Source organism: Cercospora beticola, chromosome 3 (genome assembly GCF_033473495.1).
Source record: "Cercospora beticola chromosome 3, complete sequence".
NCBI lineage: Eukaryota > Fungi > Ascomycota > Dothideomycetes > Mycosphaerellales > Mycosphaerellaceae > Cercospora > Cercospora beticola.
Window position 1 is genome coordinate 402,343 of NC_088937.1, and position 13,219 is coordinate 415,561.

Sequence of the window (13,219 nt, forward strand, 5' to 3'; positions counted from 1 at the left end):
TGGGGATTTTTCGGCATCGAATGCAAGACATCGATATGCCGATGTTTCTGCGACATACAAGTCTCAACTCCGGTTTCGAGTGAGAACAACACAGTCACCGTAACAATAGCAGATTCGTTAAGGAGTTCTGAAGAGGAAGTGTGGGATGATGAGAAAGACACGCTTTTGTTCGAAGGCAAAGCCATTGGCCATCGTTCGCGTGTTTTCACTCGCACGAACATCCTCCTGGTGATTGTGCTACTTGCTTCAAATCTTATATCAGTGCTCACGACATACTCCTTCACGGATCGACATGCCAGAAGCAAGTACTCTCAGGATTTGGAAGGCAGTAAGTTTCAGCAGACATGGTCATCTTTCTGTTAACAAATGCTCACGCTGATTTACTTTCAGCTGAAAAGGCCTATTCTCACCTCGACCGTTCATTGTCTCGGATGGACTTCAGCAACCACCGGCCAAATGTAACAAGTCGTTGGAGTGCTCCTCCAAGCCCAGAAGTCGATGAGGCCTGGGATGAACTAGGTGTGAACGATCAAATTTTGGTGCTCCCAGAGAAGCTCGGTCGAGAAGTCTATAGCTTCGATCCAAGAATCCATGCGTATGCACCGGATAATTTTCTTGGAGAGGGAATTCCAGGAGGTTTCGGAGTCTTCGTTTAGGGCATGCATGATATGCACTGCTTGGTAAGTTTGAACTTGATCCTGTTCAGTCAACTTCTGCTAACGATAGATCAGAATGTGTTGCGAAAAGCAATATACTTCAACAAAGACTATTATCGCCAGTTCGAGAATGACACTTTGACTCCGGAGTGGGATAGGGTCAGCCACGTTCGTAAGTCCCGCTCGTCGTTCCACATTCCCAGTCCATGCTAATAAATTTCGATAGGACATTGTCTTGACAATATACGCGAGCGTATCATGTGCTCCGCAGATACTAGAGTCATTCCGACCGTATGGCTGAGTCAAGAAGAGAACTACCCTCTCTTCGGCCGAGAGCACAAATGCTACAGCTACGATGCAATGATGGACTAGTTTCGAGGATGGCACCAGAGTGAGCCAAACCGCAGAATAGATTGGAATCGCCATCTGTCGGCGCCTCCGGATGCAGTCTTCACGAGCTACGACGATATAGCATAGTTGTGTATAAGTCTTTGAAGGAACTGATTGATTATAGATAGATAGATAATTCTTATACGCTGGTCTACCTCTTTTAACTAGAGTAAGCAGCACGCTCTATATTTTTCGTAGGTAGAAAAGCCCTCGTGCTAGTACTCCGGTAGAAAAACCTCCTTATATCTTTATATTTTATAGTAAGCTCTATATAGCCTGCCGCTTCCGTAGTTTCTAGTTCTCCTTAGGACAATTTGCGTTATCTTAATAGTTTAGATCCTTTATAGTAGTTCTCCTTAGTTGTTTCTTATATTATTAGTACTTAGGAGCCCGATCCTCTTATCTACTAGCTTAGAGACTTAAGCCTATATATATAGTCTTAGTCCCTACGCTAGTATCTATATTAATCCTATATCTAACTCTTTCTTACTAGTTCCTAGAGTAGGTATTTCCCTATATAAATCCTACTTAGATTTTAACCTTCCTTAGTACCTAGTTATATAACCTATATCTAGAGAAATTCTAGTTTTTATAGAATATCTAGAATAGTAGGTATCTTTATAGGCAGCTCTAAGTATAGTATAGAGTTAGATAGCTTATATTAGATGCTCTACCTTTAGACTTAAGGTTTCTAGAGGGCTCTAGAGTAGGGGGACTAGTCTACCTTAGAGTCTCCTATTTAGACAAAAGGCTCCTAGTAGCTAATTGTCCTAGTATTTATAGAGGTACTACTATTCCTTTCTTCTATTTCTACTATCCTTGCTCTTTCTTATTAAAGCCTTCCCTTAGGTATACTTAGTTCCTCCTCTTTAGCCTATTTAGAGCCTAGGTTACTACTCTAGCCTCTAGACTTATAGTAGCATTTACTACCTAGAAGGGCTATCCCGTAGTCGAGTATTAGAATCTTATAGTAGTTGTACCGCGCTAGCGTCGTCTTCGTGTTCTTAGGAGCTCTCTAATCTCCCTAGGTCGAAATTCTAGACTTTTTTATCGCCTTCTTCCTACCTCTATAGGTGCCTAGCCGCCCTATACTTTGCTAGCATAGCCGAAGCTATCTGTTTCTACCTGCGACCGCGTAGAGGTATGCAATGGGACTTCGCAGGCACTGATTAATTATATGTACATCCTATAACTACTGTCAGCTATTGTTCAAACGCTTTGCGTGGATGAGATCCCATAGTAAATGCCCACAGTATGTCCTATCCATCAGTTCTAACAGTCCATAGGATGTCAGTAACATGCTGCCTGCGTCGTGACATTGTTACCGAGGGGCGTAGTACACTGGACGTCAAAGCCACAGTCCTCTCCACACACGCAATAGCCTTCGACGTCACTCGCGTAAGCGCATTTACTGTCCGAGCAAGTGAGGAGCTTGCAGTAATCGTTAAGGTCAGCGTCAGCGCAGTAGTACTGTGATCGTGGTAAGTTCCATGTCTGACGACGTACTGTCGTAGTATGGACATTGCGGCTTACAATCTCTTTGTAAGACTCGTCGCAAAAGAAGCTACGATTACGTCAGCGTGTGATCTTTCCTCCAAGAACTCCGCGAACACATACATACCCAGACGAAGATTGATAATTTTGCTTGAGTTCCTGGCAGCTGGTCGGACCTCCGGACTCCTGGCTCCTGCTCCATCCAATGTTGATAAGGACAAAGAACGATGTTGGCGACGATAGCCTCATGTTGACTTGCGTTGATTAGGACCTTATCGAGTGTGTTCTGAAGCCTCCGGTGGCCTGATGGTAGAAATCAAGTGAGCAGTCGGATGGAGTAGAAGGATTCCGGACAACTTTGTACCCATTGCTATGCGCTGCGCCGAAGGTCAGCCCGATTCATCCGTAGATGCCCTTGCCCTGTTTGCGTCGGTGTTGCAACTGTGGAAGGTGACCTATTGGACGGGACCATTGCATGTTATATCGAAATCATTGCAGCAAGCCATGGAGCGCTTCTAGCACCTACCATGTTCATAGCCGAGATACCACGGTGGCCCAGGTCGTTGAGACAAATTCTGCATCCTCAGGGGCATATCTGCCTGCCGACGAAAGAAGAGGAAGGGTACCGAAGATGCACTTCGACTTGCGATCTGCTGCCCATTGCCTCGATTCCAGCTTCATCGCCGGTGCTGACCCTCATTTGAGCAGTGGAGTAGTTCATAGGGCATACTTCCGGCTCCAAAAGTGCTTTCGAGGTGTGCCAGAGTGCAGTGCCTTGTTTCGCCCTCGTCAATTGCAAATACAGTTCTAATCTTGCATCCGCGGAACACAAGTTATAAGCTCAAGACTGACTAAACGATTTGTTAGTAGCTTAAGACGGACTAAAGAAGTTGTTAGTCACTTTAATTTCAGATTGACCTAAAACAGACGACCTCTCTGGGGCTGTTCAGATCACTCCCTTCCAATCGAAGTCGGACGAGCAGGGCAAAAGTGCTCTAGACTGGCTGCCTGAAAGGAAGCAAATGCCCAAGATTTGATGTCCCACGCTATCCGTTCCCCGTAAGCATAGGATAATTTGTAACGACAGTTGTCCACGTGCCCCAACACACTCAATCCTAGTGCATGCGTCGGAGTTAGTTGATTCGTAAGCACTTTCAGCGCCGAACTCTCTCCAGCAGTGAACCATCTCATCTGCCACCCGGTCCCGCTCGTGCCCGAAGAGGCATTTGTATCGCCGAGAAAAATTGGAGTTAGGGCACGAAAAGGCTGGCTCCATCCACTTTCCGTTTCAGTCGAGTTCGGTTGAATGTGCATCGAAGCAGCGATCTTCGCGAGTGCATTTGCCTGAGAAGGACATGTTACTGCCTAGAATAGCGAGACAGGGCACGCAGGACGCGCACGAGACCTGCAGGACAGTGCACACGTCAATGCACGGTGTGCCTTGGTTACTTCAATGCTCGTGGGTGTGTGCGGGCGCTGTTGGAGCCAAATCGGTTGTAAATTTCAGTAGTACTGCTGTAGAGCAAAGTGAGTGCCAATTTGCCTGTGATCAAAAGCCCGAAAGGCATTGATATGGAGTGATCTATGCTTGAGTCGTCCAGTCATGGAGCTTTTCCTATTGACCACAGACCGAACTGCCCAGGCCACTATACTGTGTCTGCATGAGGGAAGAGAGCAAATGCTGAGAGCCAGCCAGCTGTGCCCCTTGATACCGGAGCCTTGGCTTCGACCGACGACTTCTTATGTCGTTTGCTTTCAGCAATGAGCATGTAAGCTGTGTCGAGAGAGCTGCATGGTATGTTGTTACTACCCTCATTGATGAACTTGTACCGACTCGAGGCCAGTTTGGCCCCGTTTCCAGTGGTCGCACTGATGGCAGATTGTAAGCTTAGCGGACTAGAACAGGCTGTGCGAAAGCTCGAGGGAAGTCTCCGGTAACGCACCTCATGTCCAAAGCTCTGCCATTGTTGAAGTTGTGTTCGTTCTTCCGCAGAAGAGAGCCGTCACTGTCAGCTTGCAGAAAATGTGCGGTGTCTATCGGAACGAGATCAGGCGATGCCCAGCCTCCGGGGCCTCTTATCCCCACGTAACCGTAGCATTTCCACCCGCCGTCGCGCTGGAGCCATTTGTACTTGATCAAAGACTCCTGCCCTATGGATGATGTTGTTGTAAACATTCCCCATTGTCTGGTCAATACCCATGCCACCGCTTCACCTTTCTGCCGATCTACCGTGACCTGGCAATCCAGTATCTTGGTCACGTAGTTGGGTTTCCTTGCTTCCACACAACGCAGATGCTGACAAAGCTTCGCTAGAAGATTGGGGCTATCATCGGCGACTTGCGGTATGACGTCCACATCGAAGCCAAGGTGGGTGTAGTTTCGGGAAAGGTATTTCCCAAGGAAGGGAGAGTCCCATCGCCTGGCGTCGCAGATCGTGAGGAAAGCCATCGTAAGCCACTTCACCCACTCTGCAGCCCTGGCGTCTGTCGAGCGCACGATCCATAGTCAGCGCCAACCGGAATTGAGCCCGACGAGGATATTGTGCGCTCACCATCATTCACGTGCCGCAGACTTGGTCCTTGATATATGCGAAACTTCAATTCCTGCTGCGCGCATGCGCATTTCGACGCAGCTTTGGTGCACTGCGCACATCTGCGCTCTCTCGGCTCACTGCCGACACTCTGGGGCCCGTCATTCATCCTGGCTATTTCGTCCATCGTGTGCCGTTGTAGACCTGCCTCCGAACACTTCTGAAATAGGTGGCAGCCTCAACACGGACTTGGGAAAGACATATATCGTTCTTGCAGTTCATCACGGTTACTGTACGCCGAGGTCCAAGTCATTGGTGAAAGGGTGCCATTATCAAGCTGTTGAAAGTCTCTCTCATATGAGCCAGGGTTGTTAGAGATCTTGTACGATAGATTCCGGTACTGCCGACCGAACTATATCCGCGGCAGACAACCGCAGCTTGAGCCTCACCCACGGTTTGAGACGTCAAATGGCGCATTGGATATGACTCTCTCGAATATGGACTTCACAATGGCCTTTGCCTTGTCGGAACAGCAGTTAGTATGTCCGTCTGGGGCGACTGTGTCGCACTTGCGTAGTATACTCGCCAGCCAGATGTCGTTACTTATGACTCGTTAGGCTTAGGAGAGGCTCCTAAGGAATTCAGGGCAAGCGCGCGAGAGCGGACCAAAGCAGAGCAGCACCTACGCCAAGGAATGGCTCATCCAGATATGCTTGCGTGTCAGCCCAGATGGGACTTCTCCTCTTCCAGAGCAGGCTTTGACCTTGCTCAAGTGGACTGTCAAGGCAAGATTCAACCGGAATTCCAGGTTGAAGCTGAAGAAACCAACAGCTGACTAAGCTGATAAGCTAAGCTCGATCGGGGCTTCAGCATAACCTCAGCTCAAGCTTGGCATGTGCCCCTCAGGCAGCTGAAACGCAGACACCGACACCGACAACATCCATCTCGTATTTGCATCCCATATCCTGGCCACATTGCCAAGCCCCCACAAGCCGAGTACACACATCACATCTCACCAGTACCCATACCATGGACAAGCTCAGCGAAGAAGAGAAGCAGCACTATCGCGAAGCCTTCTCAGTCTTCGTAAGTACATCGCCCCACCTACGCCATTCGCAAGTTTGAAATATAAGGATTCAAAGCTAACAATCCAATGCTTGGCCATATAGGACAAGAACGGTGATGGTGAGAAATCCTGTCAACACACTCATGCTTCCAAAGCAAAGAACTAAACATATCCTTCTTTCCTCCCAGGCGAAATCTCCGCCGCCGAACTCGGCGACGTGATGCGCTCCCTAGGCCTCAAACCCACCGACGGCGAACTCCAAGACATGCTCCACGAAGTCGACTCCGATAACAGCGGTTCAATTGATATCAATGGTACGAAGTCGCATCAAATCTATTCAAACCACTTCTCCTCACGCGATCCTCTCCCAATTGGCCATCCGCCTCTACCTTGCACAACTAACTCCCCAAACTCCGAACAGAATTCCTCGTCCTCATGTCCCACGTCGGCAGTGCCCAAGACACCGAAGACGAACTCCTCAACGCCTTCCGCGTCTTCGACAAAGACAATTCCGGCACAATTTCCGCCTCGGAAATGCGCGAAGTGCTGAAAGCTCTGGGCGAAGATTTGACCGATAAGGAAATTAATGAGATTATGAGTGCCGCAGACACAGATGGAGACAAGACGATTGATTGTGAGTGTGCATCCTAGTTCTCCTTGGCCTTTGATGCGATTCAGTTGATTCGGGGTTGGGGTTTGGAGTTGGGCGTTGGATGTTCTGCTGACGTTGTGGAAAATGTAGTCGAGGAGTTCAAGAAGATTATGCAGGATCCGAAGTTGTCTTAGTTGCCACTTTGGGAAGAGTGAGGCCGGGAGAAGCATTCGAGGAAGAAAGGCGGAGATCACATCCAGGCGCGGTTCTCTCAAATGCACCGTGAACGAATCAAAAAAGGGTGGATGGGTCTGAAATGGAGTTCACGCATTCGGTAATGATACCAAAGGAAGAAAAGAAAAAGAGACAATGTAAGCTTGCTCCTTCACAGCTTCTCAATGCAAGGACTTGTCAATACAAGCCTAGTCGCGATTTTATCCCAGAACCTGTGACCGGAAGACCACGGGCACCGAATTTGACACTTCCTGTTGTCCCGTGTTCTAAACATGTGCAGACAATAAGCAGAGACCGAAAACTCGAAATTCAAGGAAGTGAGAGCAAAGGCGATTGAGTGGAAGACTTCATAATCATGCTCTTGAAAGTGTCGACGGCAGGAATGTTCAAATCGCTGTACATCCTCATCCTGAAAAGTACAGGACTCGTGGAAAAACAGAACAACCTTTCATATCCTCTTGATTTCAATTCTCGCTCGTTCATGTAGCTGATGTCCAACATAATCTCCCGCTTCCCTCTCTTCACCTGACAATTTCCTCGGCGAGATGTCCAATGAAGCAAAAGTACCCGCGCCTCGCTTCTTGCTGAGAGTGCCTGGATTGATGCAGAGGACGCCTTGTACGAACTAGAGAAACGTTAGCCGAAGACCGACAAGAAGAATTCGCATCAGAGCGAAAGTGAAAAACACCGAAGCGATACTTACCCTTGCAAAAGGCATCAGCGTGCTGGGCAGAATCAAAACATCCGGTCTCGCCTGCCAAAACTCTCCCAGCTTGTAAAACGACAGATCCAGATTCGCCCCCAAAGCAAGTCGTTCTTCGCCTCCAGGCTCGGGAATCTCGCCCTCAATCGCCGTAGGTTTTGGCAGCTCTTCCCTCGATTGTGGCGGAAAGATAGGGAAATAATGACTCTGTTCAATGACATGTTCGCTCAGCCGCGCCAGAAGATCATTGTTCAGAGGCTTGTCTCCTGTCGCAGATTGTGCTGCGCCACTGCGGTGCAGTTCGGACAAGACATCTTGCGAAGACATTCCGACGATGAGTTCGTTGAGGAAGAGGGCCATCGGGTTTGCGACGAACTGGACTTGTCTGGGGAGGCCCAATTGGGGTTTCGGGACACGATCTTGTGGCCAAGAGACGTGTTTGCTGATGGCGTCGCGCGTAGAAGGCACCATGATTATCGTGATTGTCGATACGGTCTGGATTAGGCGTTGGATGGGACCGCTGATAAGGGTGCGAAAGACATCAGTGATAGTTGCTTGGTCCGGCTCGATCTTCGCGTCAGCGGGTAGGTGTGGTTCAAAGTCTCCAGACGCTACGACTGGATGTTCCAAGTCAAGAAAAGGCCCAGTGAGGATCAGAGCATCTGCGCGCTCAATAGCTGCTCTTTCGAGGAGGGCATATAAAGGTGCAAAGGAGAGATCGGTATCTGCTGTGTACGGTCCGCTTGCAACAAGCATATGAAGAGGCCTTGTTTCACCATCGGCTGATGTGAGTCGGTCATTGTGCACGTCGATGTCTTCGGGTCGAGACGCTGCCACTGGCAGAAGAGGCATTGGAAGCACTTCTCGCACCAGGAAATGCTGACCGCTAACGTTCGTGCCTCGAAGTGCCACAATCTTGCCTGGGAAGAAGTCGAATGTCACGCCGTCCATCTTGAGGGGTACCCTCATACCAGCTCCCATTCTTCGACTGGTCTCAAGCACTATGCTGGAGGCGTTTAGCTTGCCTATTGGCTGATCACATGCGATTCTCCCGACTGCTACCACCTCTGAAGTCGACTGCGCTGCAGGGTTTCCAAAGTCGCTGTCTTCCAATTTATGCTCTTTCTGTACTTGCTCCACAAACATGTCGATACGATCGTCGAGAATTTCGGAGACTTCGGACAATTTCATAGCCATGGGCTTGTAGGAGTACTTGGGTAAGTCCACCGCCGCCTTCAGCTTGAGCCGCGACTCTGCGGGAGGGACTTCTGAGAGCGCAGCAGCAGGTAGATGTGTATTGATTGCCTCCACTACTTCGCCCGAATTCTTCCTGTCCTCGAATGCGACTGTAGGCAAGCTCTTCATGACAGGCGTCTTGTTGTCTGCGGGAGAACTGTTGAGATTGTTCTTTACAGCCTTCGAAGTGGGTGTATCAAAATTGCTCTTTCGCTTCGCTGCAGATATTCGAGATGCAGGTGTGTTTGAGACCATGCCATCCAGCATACCGAATACATCTTGTCCTCCTGTTGTTCGTGGTGTGGCTCCCATTCGCTTCGGTGCGTTGTGAGCCTCGGGTCGCTTTCGTGTCTCTCGTTCCAGCGCTTCTTGTAGCGTCTTCTTAAAGTCCTGCACCGTTTTGTAGTCCAATTTGGTGGATTCGACACCCATGGTGAGGACGTAGCTGTCCCATTTGTAGAACAAGTCCTCTGGCGACAGCGACATCAGCTGCACGATGTGCAGCAGCTCAGACAGCACATCTTGAGGCAGAGCCTGATCGGGAGCAGCGAAGAACTGGTTGATCTGCGCCTCGAGGTCCGCCATTGCGTGCTGATATCGTGTTGTGTTGTGTGTTCGGATGCTGTGTTTGACGACAGTCCCTCAGCACCATTTGGGGAGACGCGAAGTGGGCGCGTCGAGGCGCGTCAAATCGGATCAACAGTCGGGCCGAATGCGTAGGCATCGCTCTCTATGAGGTACCCATCTGTTCCATCGGCATGCATCCTCAAACAACGACATATCTCAGTATTGACATGAGCCGCGCTGGAGATGACTGCTCGCCGAGTACAGAACCTCAAATTCTCGCTCATGTGTTGCGCCTCGAATTGTACAAGCTGATCGACGACACGACGTAGTACAACGAACCCATTCTGCCGACCTGCCTTTGCCGCAAGCTATGGACTCTACGGCACGCAAACACGCCTACTCTTCCTGGCATTGACGAATTACCGTATCCTGGTTACTTCTTCACGCCCACGCCCTCGTCAACACCTCTCCCGACTCATCCCTCGGGAACATACTCCGCTGCGACAAAGGGACGAATTGGTGTCAAACGAAAGAGGACGCGAGTCGTAGTACTGGGTGTGCTGCTGATTCGTAGATGCAATTCCACTGAGCAAACCACTGCAGTCGGACCTCGTCAAGCCAAGCAGGGACCAACTGCGCCCAGGTTGTGGTGGCTGTGGTATCATCAAGCCATAAGCCTCATGAGTCACCGCTTTGTCGGGTGGTTGCCTTGCTACTAGAAGGAATGTCCCACGTCTGTAAATCATGCCGTGACCGCTGAGCTCAAAGCTATATGTTGCGGTGTCCCGATGCGTCAGTGGCATACAAGTATCAGGCGCTACCTCCACTTTGTTCTCACGCCGACAATGACAAGGCAGAAACCGACACAACTTTCTAGCGATCGACTGCAGACACGAAAACAATTAGCGGGCATCAGTAAAAATAACAGAACTCTCCGTACGCCATCCAAGATGAATAGTACACGAAACAAGAACCTCCAAAAAGGAGTTTTCCATACGACGGGGTACAACCAGACAGCCGACTCCAAAGTGGCGACGGAATCCGAAGATACGACCTCCAGCCCATCTCCTGTACTCTTCTGGAAACCAACACAGACTTATGGATACCTTGGCCAATGGCATATGTCTTCGTTCACCGACCCCAGTAACAACCAGACATTCAATTGCGCAGAACAGTACATGATGTACCACAAAGCCATTCTCTTCAACGACCTTGACGTCGCTTCGCAAATCATGCAGACTGATAATCCCCGTCAGCACAAAAGTCTCGGAGCAAGAGTGAAGAACTTCAGCGACAAGGCATGGAACAAGGAGAAAACGAACATCGTAGAAAATGGGAATTGGTTGAAATTCACGCAGAGCGAGGAGTTGAAGACGTGGTTGCTATCAACAGGCGAGAGCGAATTAGTGGAAGCGAGTCCATACGATCGGATTTGGGGCATTGGTTTCATGGCTGGAGATGCCTTGAAGGTGGAAAGGAGTTCGTGGGGAGAGAATTTACTGGGAAAGGTCTTGATGAGAGTAAGAGATAGATTGAGGGCAAAGGAACTTGAATCGGTCGCAGAGAAGAATGATTTGCAGGAGAAAGTGGCAGAGTAAAATGTGCGGTCTTCTGGTGGAGGCATTCTTGACGAGAATAACCGGCATCCGCTCTATCCAAGTCATCTTTGACGAAGGCTCGTTAACATATCGTAGCCTGCATTCGAAGGCGAAAGAGTTCTACAGCCTAGCCTTCTGCGCTTGCAACTCCCTCTTCGCACGTTCCCGCAAGTCTTTACGTAAGAACTTGCCTATCGCATTTCTGAAACGAAAGTCAGTGGCAGTGAAAAATCGCAGGCATTTAGCACTTACTTCGGGATCTCATCAATGAACACAACGCCACCTCGCAATTGCTTGTACGGCGCAACCCTGTACTTGACAAAGTCTTTCACCTCCTCTTCTGTGACTTTATTTCTGTCGGTCGCAACAATGTAAGCCCGAGGTAAATCGGTCGTTGGATCGTCAGGTGCTGGTACGCCGACTACCGCCGCCTCTCGAATATGCGGATGCGTGAACAGCAGATTCTCCAGTTCCGCTGGTGCGACTTGCAAGCCTTTGTACTTCAGAAGTTCCTGCATTCAAAAGTCAGCCAAATTTCTGGTAGTCCCCTCAGCCAAGCATCCTTCTCGGCCACCCTCCAGACCAGGCAGAATCAAAAGCAATGCCCAACTGACCTTCTTCCGATCAACCACATAAAACTTCCCCTCTCTGAAGACTCCAATATCCCCACTACAAAACCACCCCCCACGAAAAGCCCCCCTCGTCGCCTCTTCATTATCATAATACCCATTCGTAACCAGCGGACTCCTAATCAACAACTCCCCCTCCTGCCCAGGTTCCACATCCCTAAACTCCTCATCCACAATCCTCAACTCCACCGCAGGTAAAATATACCCAATACAACCCGTCAAATCAACTTCTCCTTTCGGAATCGCCGTAACCGCACCTGTTGTCTCCGATAATCCCCACGTCTGTCCGATGAAAGTTTTCGTTCCGTCGCCGATACGTTTATTGGAAGCTTGCTGGAGGATAGAGTCCATGGGTGCGGCGCCTGTGTTTGCTGCTTCGAGGGAGGATAAATGGTCTGTGATTTCGGGGGATTTGGAGATGCGGAGCCAGATTGAGGGGACGGTGTAAAATGAAGTTATCTTATACTTTCTCAAATTGGACAGGAGGTCGGACCAGTTGTATTTTCGCATCCAGATTACTGTTGCGGCGGAGTAGATGGGTCCGATGAGGTAGCCGAACAGGCCTGCGATGTGGGAAATGGGGAGGTGAGCGAGTGTTGTGGGAGAGGTGGTGGGTGGTTCGAAGGTGCCTTTCTCCATTTCTTTTGCGACCCATTCGCGGACGCTGAGGGAGGTGAGATGGGTTTCGGCGACGAGGTTGGTGTGTGAGAGCATGACGCCTTTGGGGAGACCGGTTGTGCCGCTGGACCAGAGGATGACGATTAAGCTCGATTTCAATTTGACGGGGTCGGTGATTGTTCTCCATTTTAGTTTCTCTCCCGAGATGGCGTTCACTTTGCCATCCAAGCTTTGCAACTTCCAGGCTCCTTTCGTTGAGTCGAGCACAAGGACGTTTTGTGGGGGAAGGCCGCATTCCTTGGCAGCTTTGGCGGCAACATCGCGATGCTCTTCGCCACAGACAATGAGGTTGCTTTTGCCAATCTTGACTTGTCGGGCAAGTTCAGAAACAGTGGAAGAAGGACTGGCGGCAGAGTACACGCCGCCCGCAGCTATGATGCCGTATAGTAAAGCCGGAACCAGAATTTGTCCATGGCTGATTACCGTCACTGTATCTGTATCCGGTCCATCCTTACCAATGCCATACTTGTGTCGAAGGCCATGTGCGATGTTCTGTGTCAAAGCTGAAAGTTGTGCCTTGTTGATCTTGTTCTCTGGATCCTTGGCTTCGAAGTGAAGTACGGTATCATCTTGCGCAGCTGAAAGTTCAGATTCTGCAAAATATGTATTAGCGCCAATAGTGGCATCAGGATAGTAGACTTGCCAAACAGTAGCGTCAACAAGTCCATAGACGGGATCGCCTCATAGCGCTGTGTGGGGTGATGGTAGATCCTCTCTACTGAAGAAGCTGCCATTTTAGTCTTTCTCTATTGAATTCTAATATTTCGTAGCCCAACACGACTGAGTCTCAAGTATTGAGCTGAAGGGAGCTCCTTTGCAATACCTATATCTCGACCACTTCCTCC

At 49.6% G+C, this 13,219-nt stretch overlaps 6 protein-coding genes across 6 annotated transcripts; 3 read left to right on the top strand and 3 right to left on the bottom strand.

Moving 5' to 3' along the window:
- Nucleotides 1–659: 659 nt before the first annotated feature.
- RHO25_004126 (uncharacterized protein) lies at nt 660–1,028 on the top strand (the record flags this gene model as incomplete). Its single annotated transcript, XM_023595048.1, has 3 exons — nt 660–680; nt 732–828; nt 883–1,028. The coding sequence occupies 3 exons, from the start codon at nt 660–662 to the stop codon at nt 1,026–1,028; spliced, it is 264 nt and encodes an 87-aa protein (XP_023457428.1).
- A 3,158-nt stretch (nt 1,029–4,186) lies between these two features.
- RHO25_004127 (uncharacterized protein) lies at nt 4,187–5,240 on the bottom strand (the record flags this gene model as incomplete). The annotated part of the gene is made up of 3 exons (XM_065602527.1): nt 4,187–4,409; nt 4,484–5,024; nt 5,093–5,240. The coding sequence occupies 3 exons, from the start codon at nt 5,238–5,240 to the stop codon at nt 4,187–4,189; spliced, it is 912 nt and encodes a 303-aa protein (XP_065458599.1).
- Nucleotides 5,241–6,100: 860 nt separating this feature from the next.
- RHO25_004128 (uncharacterized protein) lies at nt 6,101–6,923 on the top strand (the record flags this gene model as incomplete). The annotated part of the gene is made up of 5 exons (XM_023595049.2): nt 6,101–6,157; nt 6,241–6,256; nt 6,326–6,451; nt 6,559–6,771; nt 6,880–6,923. The coding sequence occupies 5 exons, from the start codon at nt 6,101–6,103 to the stop codon at nt 6,921–6,923; spliced, it is 456 nt and encodes a 151-aa protein (XP_023457423.1).
- Nucleotides 6,924–7,411: 488 nt separating this feature from the next.
- On the bottom strand, nt 7,412–9,487 carry RHO25_004129 (uncharacterized protein; the record flags this gene model as incomplete). Its single annotated transcript, XM_023595050.2, has 2 exons — nt 7,412–7,588; nt 7,667–9,487. 2 exons carry the CDS (start codon nt 9,485–9,487, stop codon nt 7,412–7,414), a joined length of 1,998 nt encoding a protein of 665 aa, XP_023457422.1.
- Nucleotides 9,488–10,419: 932 nt separating this feature from the next.
- On the top strand, nt 10,420–11,067 carry RHO25_004130 (uncharacterized protein; the record flags this gene model as incomplete). Its single annotated transcript, XM_023595051.2, has 1 exon — nt 10,420–11,067. The coding sequence occupies one exon, from the start codon at nt 10,420–10,422 to the stop codon at nt 11,065–11,067; it is 648 nt and encodes a 215-aa protein (XP_023457425.2).
- A 120-nt stretch (nt 11,068–11,187) lies between these two features.
- Nucleotides 11,188–13,108, bottom strand: RHO25_004131 (uncharacterized protein; the record flags this gene model as incomplete). The annotated part of the gene is made up of 4 exons (XM_023595052.2): nt 11,188–11,269; nt 11,320–11,579; nt 11,682–12,967; nt 13,018–13,108. 4 exons carry the CDS (start codon nt 13,106–13,108, stop codon nt 11,188–11,190), a joined length of 1,719 nt encoding a protein of 572 aa, XP_023457424.1.
- Nucleotides 13,109–13,219: the final 111 nt, after the last annotated feature.